General features: G+C 31.2%; 1 protein-coding gene across 2 annotated transcripts; it reads right to left on the bottom strand.

Annotated features, from left to right (window-relative positions):
* Positions 1-4,990: 4,990 nt before the first annotated feature.
* On the bottom strand, positions 4,991-12,214 carry LOC116120110 (regulator of MON1-CCZ1 complex). Of its 2 annotated transcripts, XM_031406051.1 has the most exons (14): positions 12,105-12,214; positions 10,894-10,995; positions 10,641-10,733; positions 10,161-10,341; positions 9,751-10,010; positions 8,825-8,978; positions 7,446-7,555; positions 7,274-7,361; positions 6,814-7,146; positions 6,661-6,735; positions 6,150-6,312; positions 5,702-6,011; positions 5,305-5,413; positions 4,991-5,194 (listed from the first exon to the last, which is right to left on the bottom strand). In XM_031406051.1, the coding sequence occupies exons 4-14, from the start codon at positions 10,326-10,328 to the stop codon at positions 4,997-4,999; spliced, it is 1,968 nt and encodes a 655-aa protein (XP_031261911.1). In that variant the 5' UTR covers positions 10,329-10,341; positions 10,641-10,733; positions 10,894-10,995; positions 12,105-12,214; the 3' UTR covers positions 4,991-4,996. The 2 variants fall into 2 exon arrangements, with proteins under 2 accessions (XP_031261911.1, XP_031261910.1); XM_031406050.1 differs by having other exon boundaries at positions 5,702-6,312.
* Between the last annotated feature and the right edge of the window lie 340 nt (positions 12,215-12,554).

Here is a 12,554-nt window from a genome sequence, read left to right on the forward strand (position 1 = left end):
AAACGGTAAGAGGATCATTTGTTAATATTTACTAACTGATAACGATGTAAATTATAATGGTTCACTAACATTTTATTAACGGTAGGGGGATTTCTGTGATCATAATTAAGGGAGACTAATGTCATTCACTCTAGGAATAATTAATTTAAGTTACGACTCCTTAGGCTAAGTAATATTTGGTACACCGTACACTTAAATAAGATAGCAAAACTTTTTATTGATGTTTGAGGTACTTAAACGTGTTACTTTATGATTTTAAAAGGAGTAAAGTGTTCAACTTTAAGGGATCAGAATGCTACTTTCTAATTTTAGTGGATCAAAATGATAGTTAACCTATATCTTAGAAAACTAATATTAATGATCCCATAAATTACAAGCTTAACTAGGTATAGAAATCAATTTATATATATGGAATGAATATTTAATCTTAACAATTACCAATAAAGAAAAGAGACAGGATCTTTTAATTTAAAAAGTCTTAGCTTAAATTGAGGCATAAATTTTCAACCATTGATTCATACATAAAATAAATTCATTAACTTGTGGTACATATTTTTGACGTAATATCCTAGTATTCTACCTTATACGAATTGTGCAACAAAATACTTCATAAGTATTATGAATTTTTTATAGAAGGTATTTATTTTTAGATCCTTTTCTTAATTTCTATTACAAAAGGAGTCAAAATTTAATTTAATAAGCCTTCATTAAGGAGACTAATTAGTGTGGAAATAGTTTATCATGCAATTAATTAATTATTTAGATTGAATAACCTTTTGGGTCCAGCATTTACCAATTATATGATTTAAGAATTAATAAATTAATGAGTTATTAAAAAAAAAAACACTTATAATAAATTAAATAAATTACTTTGTTAAATATAGAACCAAAAACATGTTCTTATTATATATGTATTTTAAAAAAAAAAAAAAAAAAAAAAAAAAAAACCTTTTCTTTTCTAAAAAAAATATCAAATTAAAATGACCATAAGCTGATTTATGCATCTTTGAAAAATAAATTTTGGAGAACATATATTAAATAATTTAGTTGTAGGTCAAATAATTGTTAGTTAATTAAATGTTTATGTTAAAATTAATTTAAACATGAAGCATGCCTTTCACATGAAAAACAAATTCTATTTAAAAAAAAAAAAAAAAATCACTTGCACGAGAAAAATAACAAATTTGAAAATTTCTTATCGAAATTTTGTTTTAAATTGTTTGGAATCTGCCTCAGAGATTTTATAATAGGTTGAATGACATTAATTCCCTGAAGTATATAATAATACAAAACTCTCTCAAATTATGAATAACATAAATCTATCTGTCATTAATGAATTAGTAAACTGTTGAAATTTACACTGTTATGAGTTAATAATAATTACCAAATTACCCTTCTGCTGTTCATTCTAGCATCTAAAACTTAATGACAAAAGGATTTTTGTTATTTTAAAACCTTAGGGGAATTTATTAAATCATATATTAGGAGAATTAATGTTATTAACTGTTTTCTTTATATTAGAAAACATTTTTAGTCAATATTCAGGAAATAAGATAATTCTATACACAAAAAGATCTAATAGTAAAACATACTTGCTCAATGGATCAAAATAATACACAAAACATGGTAGGTTAGGTCTTACCCGTGACTCGAGTATAAGACCCTTGGTATAGTTAACCTTAGTAACTAGAAGGCTTTCCATCCGGCCACAATTACCTCTCACAATAATAATAGAGTTAATTTAGGATAGCATAAGGTGTTTTTAAGTCTTTAAAATGTGGGTCTCTCAATCATATAATGGAAGGAAAAAAGGGTTATAAAAAGAATAAGCCAGGCTTGAATTTAGATGAAAATATAATAAGGTGGGCAACTAACAATATAATAAACAAGGGCCTACTCTATCAACAACTATTTTTTCATCATTACAACTCAAGCATAAACCAATAACATTACAAATACTTGTTTATATCTTAAAATATGATATCTATAATTATGACAGAAAATATATGAGTGGATTGGTATTGCATTTGTTAATATTTTCAAAAAATTAATCTAGAAATGAAATAAAAATAAATTTTCATTTTTTTTTCCTGAGAAAGAAGAATCATGTATTTAAAAATAAGCATAGACTATAGTGTCAGCAATGCGGTTTGGAGGAGATAGCAAAAACCAGTTTTTTTTTTTTTTTTTTTTTTTTTTTTTTTTTTTTTTTTTTTTTTTTAATGATTGAAGGCGTTCGAGGTAGCTTACGATTACCTTAACTAATCATTCAGGACCCTGCAACTATCGATCGAGTAAGAATTGCAGTGGCTATTTCTATAACAATCGAGGAGGAATTCGATCTCAGGACCTCTTGGTAATACACATAAAAGTTCCTATCGAATCACTCAATCACCAAAGGTAGTTCACAATTATTTGATTCGACATGTGTTTTATTAATTTTTCAATAGATCCTTATCTTTTATTTTAATAAATGAACATTATCTTTTAAAAGAAAAATTAATGACATGTACCAATAATGTAACCACATGATAGGATGATTTTACACTCAATAACATAACTTATGTTTGATAGGAACAAAAATTGTTTTTAAAAGGCGTAAAGGGTGGATTTGGTATATTTTGTAAATCGTTTTCAAAAAAAAAAAAAAAAAAAAAATTGTAAATAAAAATTACAAATTAAATTTATATTTTCAATTGAGGATACAAATGATGGGCTCTTTTTTACCTTGCTTTTTTCTCTTTAAAGAATAGACTTTTGGGAGAGTACAAAACATGTTCGTAATTTGTCGGGTTTGAAAAACAGAAGGTAAAATTTGAAACAAAATATAACTCTTTGGGACTTTTGTGAAAGAATGGTCACCCATGCACTAAGTTTAGCCATACAAATTAGAAATTTTCCAAATTCAATCAATTCCAAACCCAGAGAATTAATGAAATAATTAACTAAAAATGAAGAAACAAACAAACTTTTTTAAACATAATTTAGGAAAATAATTAATTTAAGATGATTAAGGTCAAAGATGGTGTTGTGACCCTTCTATTTATATCACCATAGTTAACTTGTATTGGTAGGTAGTTTGAATTTTGTATCACGGTTCATAATTAAGGGAATTATTATAGTTAAATAATAATAATAATTTAATCCAAAATCTTAAACTGTTCAAATACCTATGTGTTCGGTTTAATTAAAAGGAGTTTATAGAATTAAAGCTTTTATCGACATGGTTACTAGTTTGAATTAAGAAATGTGAAAGAATTTCTACATTTTTTATAAAAAATGTTAAATAACTAGTCGTGTGGTCGGATGACAAGACTTTAGTATTTAAATGGGTTATCCAAAGATTTTATGTTTAAATCCCACAAAATGACTATCTATTACATTTACGTCTTACTTATCTCAGCATTAGTTAAGTAAGCGTAAACTAACTAAGACACTTCAATTAATCAAAAAAAAAAAAAAAAGATTAAACTTTTTTTTATTTTTATTTTAACATTGTGAAAAGTGGAAAGGGTCCCAATTTTGAGTTTCTCATAGAGCTAAAATAACTATTAATTGGTTTCGACTTTGTATCTATACTGATTATAGTATTATTCATTAGAGTATTAGATTACTTCGTATTGGAAGAATCTTCATCTAGAGTATATGATTACTTCGTATTGGAAGAATTATTTTAGTTTTAATTTTTAATTTTATCTTTTACTTCTTTCTCATTTCTATTGATTTTCTTAGTTCAATAAGCTTAAAGACAAACCCTTCAAAGCAAGATTGGATATAATTATTCCAAAATGAAAAGCATAATCTTGCCCTTTATTATTATTATTATTATTTACCCAAATTTAACCAAGATTAAAAAAATTTGAAGAAGCAATTATGCTCCAAGAAACTCTTCAATGATTTCAAATGATTTTTACTCATTTTTAGTGAACAACCCAAATTTCTTTAAAGAAAAGGCAACACAAAAGCAACTATATTTACTTGGAGATCATTACATTTCATCATCTAGCACATAATGTTTTATTTATTTTAAAAAAATGGAATGATTATTAAATCCAACCCAGATCATTTACAATAAATTATAACTATTGTTTGACTAAATCGTATTTAAAAAAAAAAAAAAAAGAAAAAAAAAAAAGAAATTGAAGGTATTTAGAATGGAATCTTACTTGGTTGTCAAGGTCAATAAAAATTAAAAATTAAAAAAGAGAGAGAGAGAGAGGGGGAACGACTACTCATACCAGTAAAAATATCGTGAATGCACGATAATTTTTAAAATAGAAACTAAGGCAGCAATAGGAGAGTCATGTCATTCAACAAAATGAGAAAATAAATAAATGAGAGAATCGGTAGGCGTAAATTCTTAATATAATTTCTCGATTATTCAAAAAAAGTGAAGATTTTCAATTCCTTGAGAATTTTTCGAAACAGAAACTCAAGCAGCAATAGAAGAAGGTTCATGTTATTCAAAACGCGGTAAATGTACTGAAATCAACAGATTTTTGAAAGTCCGGAATAAAACGGAAAAGAACTCAGAAACTGCAGCCAGATGTTGCGAATTGTCGATGACAAAGCTGCCTCAAGAACAAATGGCGGCCGGACAGTAGGACCTGAAAAATAGAAAATGATATCGAATCAAAACACTCAATTTTTACTAGCTGTGGGATGTACTTTATTTGAATTTTAATATTGAAATCCTATTATGTATTATATTTCGATAAATTTCCTAAATAGAATTTTTCTTTTCTGTCAGGGTAGATTTAAAGTCTAAATAAGAGTAGCTTTCCATTTTCAGTTTAGAAGATGATAATTATAGAAATACTGAATATTGGTTTTCGCCCAGATCTCTTGGTTTCTCACGTTTCTTTTCCCTCGATCATTTTTTGTCCATAAATCCTACGTCAGAAATCTAAGAAAATATAACCAAGCTCAAATTTTTGAGAAAGTAAATTGAACTTCGATTGTGGTGTCATTTCAGATAACCTAAAATTTACTGGAATTAGCTTAGAAGAATTACCTTGTGCTTCCGAGCATAACGTAAAGCCTCATTATAGTATCCATCTTGCACTAGTAGCACCACATAGTCATGATGTAGAGAGAGCTGCCTCAGCATATCTAGACCCAGCTTCCTGGTTTCGATATTCTGCCGACCAGACTCAAGAAGCTGCAATGCAACTTCCTTTGATGGTTCAAGAATCTGTAAACAAACGACTTCACCATTACGCTTGATAGCAGTTAGACTGTAAGTAGAGCATATAAAGCATTCTACTGATATTCGTCAACACAATTATCAAAGAGATTTAAAACCTTGTTTATGATAAACAATCCTAGCTCAGCATATCGCTCATTGCGTGCCAGCAGTTGTATGGTCAACACATAAAGATTTGGATGTACTTTGATCTTCTCTGAATTGGCACTGTACAGAAGAAAAATAAAAAAATATAATTCATGAAAGCAAATTCACCCATCTCTAACTCCAAAATTAATTCCTGGTTAAATCATACCGTTCATCAAACCAGGCATCTTCAATCATATTGATATGTTGGTAACATAATATATTATTCTAATATTATTGATATTAGTGCAAAATTCGAAAATTAATGGACTTTAATAACTCTGTACCATAAAAACTCAATTATTCTAACAGTATCAGCATCAGTTTGAATTCAGAAAACTAAGTTCTTTTCTTCAAAAGTTGACATACCTGCGAAAGAACTCAATGATGATGGAAACTAAGTACGAAGGGTCACCCAAAATCTCTTCCTCAACAGGAGCAAACACAAATCTGTACATCTCATCAGGTGAAATTGCTGGTGAAGTAAGTTGAGAATCCTGCTGCTCAGAGATATTGTCAGTTGGCCTGGAAAGTTGACGTTTAAAAGATGATGACTGAACTTCTGCACTAGAACTTCCAGCAACTGCTAAATTAACTTTACCACCACCAAGTTGAAGATTAGTAGAGTCTGTTTTCAAGGGTTCAAAGCTGGCATTCTCCTCTGAATCTGAATCTGAATCTGAACCCGAAAAAGTTGAAGATCTATTTAGACGTTCACTGTCAACTCCAGCAGTTGTTTCATGTCTGATGGATTTTCCATCTATTCTATTGGTGGATATATCAGTGCCAGATATAAGGCCACTAGCATTCGGCGCACCTGAAGAAGAAGTCTTCTCTGTCTTTGTTCCCTTAAAATAACTGCCTGTTTTGATCGAGTAGGAATAAGAGGTAACTAATACATCTATGGCCTTGGCAACCATAGACACAGGTCTTCGTTCTAGAATAACAGTCCGTGCTATTCCCAAGCACAATTGTTTAGCCTAAAAAAGCAGAAACACCATATAATTAAACAGCTAATAATTGAATAGTTCACATCTCATAAAACACAAGCACAACAGACATACAAAATTACTTCATGAGATGCCACAGAACATTAGTCATAGACTCACATTATGCATGTGAGTTCTTGTTTTCCTAAAAAGTAAACACCATCTAACATTTTTATCACATTTATGGTGAATACTACATTTTATGGGGTGACTGACTTCACTCTCAGTATGAATGTGCCAAAGATTCTGGGGAAGAAAGGGCACAATTTCTTTCCTTGAAGAGAACAAATACCCATAAAACAAACTAAAACACACATTAAGACTTAGAATGTGTTTAACCTTATTGGCTTCCAGCTTTCGCCGTTGCAAGAATTCCAATACTGATGGCACTTCTGAACTACTGGCAGAAATTGCCTGCAGGAATGCCAAGTATTACAGGAATGAACAGTTTAATAATATCAAATTAAGTACTAGAGAGATGACAACACTTACCTCCAAATCTAAATGGATCTTCCACAAAAGCTTGTTAGAAACATCGCATATGAGGTCAGGAACGAAAAAAGTCCAGTTATCTCCATAAATAGTTGCTTCATTATCAATATTATTGGCCTCTGAACTTTCACCATCTCTCCTGGCAGATCGAGAGGAAGAAGAATAGGACCTTGGTAAACCCCTCAATAGTAGAGGAAGTGGGGCAGATATGGGAGCTCGAGAATCTGCAAAAATGTCATACAATATAACAACTTTTGCATCTACTTGGTGAACAAGTAGTACGTTATCAACCACACTAATGGCAATCTTGCTTGAGTAAATTGGAAGAGATCCCTGCACATTGGAATATCCAGTTAGAAAAATAATTGTGATGCCAAATTATTGCAAGGACTTTAGGCCCAACAAAGACACACTGACACACACACACAATATAGCCACAGAAAACTGAGCATGATTTTACCTGTTGTACAACAGCATCACGGTAAAATCTATATGAGTGGAGTAGCATTGCAACTCTATCAACTTGCAAACAGTATATCCTACCATAGCTGTAAATATCAAGAATGCTTAAGATTTGTTTTCTGTGAACAAAGGGATGCAATAACAGATGGATTTAAGCAAAAGTAACCTACACAGTAACAATATAGACGTCTTCAGCAGCTAGGACAGGCTTACTGTTGGTCTCAGGCCTAGCCATTACCATTTCAAACTTCGGCAAGCGAATCACTCCAGCAGCTGAAAGCTGTAGAAAGGAGCTACCAACCGTGTCAAAATAAAGGAAGAACTTCATAAGTATAGGAGATCCTTGTAGTTATTTTATAAATTCTTTTTCTTTATTCGGCCATGAGATTGGATATTCAATAAAATTCAATTAATAATTCCATCTAACAGTATGTATTAAAAGTGATCATACTGTTCAGGGGCCAGGGTGAACTTTTTTTATTTAGAGTAAAACGATACTCGTACATCATAAATGTTAAATATAAAATATTTTAAAGACAACTGCAACAAGTTGAATGTAATTTATAAAGAACACATCAAAGATCACAGAAAATACACTTCAAGTAGGTCTCTCTCTCAACACGTATATTATGTAATAAAATATAAATTTAAGAAAGGAAACACTCCATGCAAAAAAAGAAAAAATATTGAAGTTGAACCATATGATGCTTCAAAGAGTATAGAGTACAAATTATCAAATTTCTGCAAATAAATGCTCGCAACCATACACATTGGCAGATAAAGTCAATTAAGTCACTTTTTATGATAATATAATCCAAGACAAGGAGTTTATATTAAGAATATATTGAGAGGCTTGCTTTTTATTTCTAATTTTAAAGTATCACAGATAAATGATGTAGGATATAAATATTAATAATAGACATATCCCAGAATGAACAACTTTCAATACAAGTTTCCACAAAAAAAATTCAGTCAAATTTAACTGAAAGTACTCCATTTTCAGTTTCTATACAAATGAAACAATAACAAGTTTTCAATTCTACCACCAAGCATTCCCTTGGCAAATTTTTTATATTTATGTCATACCCATCGAAAGCTATGCTTTTAAGCTCCCAGTCAAACATCATCTTTCATAAAAAAAAAAAAAACATGGATAAAAGTAGATCCTGATTTTTTTTTTAGTTACATCTTCAACCAACCTTTTAAGTTAATGGAGAAAAAGATCTAGGCAATGGTTTTAAGACAAGACTGACAGATCTAGAGATCATAGCAGAGTAAGGAGATTGACCATTTGAAATAAAATAGTTTTCTTTTCTAAACTTTTGGTGATATTTTCCTGTTTCATGATCTCAACATGTGACCCCGTATGTACAAATATAATGCTTTAGATATACACCCGAAACATTAAAGCAATGGTTGTTCCTCAAAACCAATTTTCAGGACCACTGGTTTTTCCACTGGTTTTTGAACAAGAAGCATACCAACAACATCATCTAAGTAAAAAAGGATTCAAATAAAACAAAGCTAACACTAGAGCTGTCAACAATACCTGAAATCCGGTGAACGTCCGACACTGCATTCCAGAAGCAAGAAGAACCAATCTACTCTCATGTGTGTAGACATACCAGCTCACATGCATTTTCCTTGTCTCCACCAAGTCAAGTGATTTTGAGACAGAATTGTAAGTCAATAAGTCCAGCCCACTGTAATTGAACTCCATTTAGTGAAATGAAGAAAAACAGAAAAGCTGAAGGCAAAAATCAATGCAGCCGAGAAATAGGTGAACTAGCTACTCAAGATCAGCAACAGGTTATGAGATTTACAACATCTTTAAGTTGACACGAATAGTACCTTAAAATTTTGGCAAAATAATGCTCAACATAAAACACCGAATATTGACAAATGCTGTCCAATGCCCATTCTAACCCTTGGGGCCAAGTCCACAGAAAAAAATGTGGCAAACATGTATGGAGATGATTCTTATCTATCCCAAAAGACATTAAACACTAAATAACTGTAAAATGAGATTCCCATAATTGACTTGACAGTTCACCATTGACAGTCTATTTTCCAGATTTTTTATAATGCTCCCACCCAGCATAAGAGCAGAGAGCAGAATATCTCATTTGCAGTCATTACAGATATAGAAAGTAAACGACTATCACAGATGTACCAGTTCTGCAATTGCTACCAAAACATACTGGAACCCTAGGTTTGGTGTTACCAAGATCCAACAGGCTCATCACAGTCAAAGTTTATCCAAAATAGCTTTCTCATATCAGCATACTGTATCATTAAAAATCTACGGAGCAGACATATATTTTTTTGGTTCTAAACAACTTTTGTGCCATCATTTATGTGTATTTATCTTTCTTGATAAGAGACAAACAAACTTCATTAAGATAAAATCTTTTTGATAGACAATAAAAATCAATTATTCAATATTTCTAAAACATACAGGAAATTTTCTCTTACCTATTCTTTACAATTACAATATCACACAGAGCACAGTCTGTCCAAAAGAAACCCAGTATACTCTCTAACTCTGGCCTGCACCTATGGCTAAAACTTTCCTTTGTTTCTCTGTTCCAAATCTGTATCTCAGTGCTGGATTGTTGTATTGCTATAAGTTTTGCATCTAGAGAAAATCGAATGCATAAGATTGGCCCTTCACTGATTGAATCAGAGGTAGGGATGGCAAGAGGACTGAAGGGAACAGTTTTCCACGAAAATATCTGTATAAAAAAGGAAAACAGAGAAGATTATGGGACTACGCACTCAGAGAGGGATTTCAAAGTAAATAATAATTTAATAATTAATTGAAAAACACCTAATACTGCAGATGCACTTCAAATGCATATCAAATTCCAGATTGATCACATTACCTGATCAGATGATGATGAGATGAGTAACTTATTTCCATCATCATAATGTAAGCTCCTTGATTCAGGAGTGCTGCATCGTAGAGGTGGGTATTGTATATAAACATGTGATAGAGCACCGGAACCACTTAAACCAATGCTAGGCTGAGAACTTGATGCTTTTCCAGACATATCTCCTGGTTATCTGTTTTGTAATATTACCAACAAGATACAGTGAAGTATATCAAATGAGCTGAAAAGAGAGCGTGTATTATATATATCTATAACACTATGAAGCTATGCACACATGCCATCAACTTCTTTGCTTTTCAATCTTAAGAACCCAAATGGGAAAATATTTCTGTGACACCTATAGGAAAATATCAGGAACATTCAATGCAACAGCAGCAAAAATATTAGAGCTTATGGTGCAAGTTTAAACTAAAAAACACAATACTTCATTGATTTCTGGTATAAATAAAGGAAATATATAATAACACAAACCTTTTTTCTTCTTGAAGCTTCAAGGTGATGCTTGACGTATATTCTTCCAAATATTGACAGAAGAGAAGTATAGACTTAGGCCTTTCCTCGGAGCTGTTAAGCAAGATTAAAAAGTATGATGTTAAGAACAAAATCTTCTAGAAGAGAATAAATACCAAGAACTACGCCATCCTGTAAGCTATAACAAATTTCAACACAATTTTTTCCAGTCATACGCCAAAATGCATCACTTAGTGACTCTAGAATATGGTACCGTATTTTGCATGCAATTCTTGAGTTTAATAAATTCTTTCAAACACATATCACGCTCAACTTCTGGAACTTTTTCAGCAACACAACCTCCGTATTCTTTAGCCTGAAAAAAGAAATTGTATTCAGAAAAATCAACCAAAGCGGCAGGAAGATTTCACAAACATGTTCAAAGAAAGGTCATCAAAATGTGTATACAAGAATTGAGAACTTCTATTTTTTTTTTAAATATTAGAAAATTTAATTTTCCGTCATTTCTTTCATGCTCTCAATACTTTTCCAAAAGCACTTTCCTAAAACATAACCTATCAATTGCTTTTCCAAAAAGCACTTGTCAGCGACAAACCTGAGCTGCACAATTCACTAAAATGCGCCGGAGCACAGAGGAAGTATTCTTTTCTTTCATGTCCACAAAACTGGAAAAAAATAAATCTAACAAATCAAACTTGTTAAGGAGTAACAAGTAATCATCACACATATATTAAACACAACAGCAGGGAAAATTTTATGCAAGTCCTTGCCTCTTCACATTTCAACAGATTCGTCATAATCAATACGAATAACTCTCCAGCAAATCAAACATGTTAATGAGAAATCATCACACATAAAGCAAGCGAAACAGCAGGTAAATTTACATAAATGTCCACGCCTCTTCAAATTTCAACAAATTGGTCCATAATCAACACCGAGTCAATTTCTTCTTCAAAATTGCAGTTAAAATTTGAAAGCAATTCTTCAAATCAATCAATCGTTTCACGCAACAGTTATTGAATCTTCAATTATACAGAAACTTAGATTACCGAACAAATCAAACTTATTAATCAGTAATGAGCAATCACCACACATTAATTAAACACAACAGCAGGTAAAATTTCATTCAAGTCCTCGTCTCTTTAAATTTCAACAAATTCTTCATTAATCAATACGAATAATTTTCCAGCGAATCAAACATGTTAATGAGAAATCATCACACACAAAGCAAACTAAACAGCAGGTAAATTTCCTACAAGTCCTCGCCTCTTCAAATTTCAACAAATTGGTCCATAATCAACACCGAGTCAGTTTCTTCTTCAAAAATGAGTTAAATTTGCAACCAAATCTTCAAAATCAATCATTCGTTTCAAGCAACAGTTTATTGAATCTTCAGTTCGACAGAAACTTTGATTATTCGAAGAAATAAAACGATCAAAATCAAGTAGTTGCAAGAGAAAATACCTGGAGAATCGACCATGTCGTTTAAGTGTTCGTAACAAAGCGAAACGCAGATTCTGATTCTGTTTCTTTTGAAATTCATGCGGTGTTTTTTTTTGTTTCAGTTCCCTAAGTCTTCTTGGAGTGTACGCAGAAATAGAAGTGAGGGCATTTAGTGATACTTAAAGCCCGGCCCGTTACGACCGTATCATTTTAATTGTCCAATATTTTTTTTAAACGTTTAGTCCCACCTGAGATTTTATATTATTACAAAATTCCCCTCATATTTCTGAAATAACAATAATTCCTAATCGTTTGTGAGCCGTTAGAAGTTACATTGGTAAGAGTTAATGAATATTAACCAAATTGTCCTTTTACCGTTGATTTTAACACCTAAAATTTAATGACAGTGCAATTTTTGTTATTCCAAAAACTTCAAGAGAATTTTGTTATTTGATCATACGGGGATAAAAA

The sequence above is a fragment of the Pistacia vera genome, unplaced genomic scaffold (assembly GCF_008641045.1).
Source record: "Pistacia vera cultivar Batoury unplaced genomic scaffold, PisVer_v2 Contig924, whole genome shotgun sequence".
NCBI classification, from domain to species: domain Eukaryota; kingdom Viridiplantae; phylum Streptophyta; class Magnoliopsida; order Sapindales; family Anacardiaceae; genus Pistacia; species Pistacia vera.

Bases quoted from the DNA above. Each gene is read 5' to 3' on its own strand.
- LOC116120110 (XM_031406050.1), bottom strand. From the start codon at position 10,328: ATGTCTGGAAAAGCATCAAGTTCTCAGCCTAGCATTGGTTTAAGTGGT. The intron at 8,979-9,750 runs GTAAGAGAAAAT...GTTCAATTACAG, and splicing joins ATTGTAATTGTAAAGAATAG to TGGGCTGGACTTATTGACTT. The intron at 5,414-5,701 runs GTATGTCAACTT...TCTTCTGTACAG, and splicing joins ATCATTGAGTTCTTTCGCAG to TGCCAATTCAGAGAAGATCA.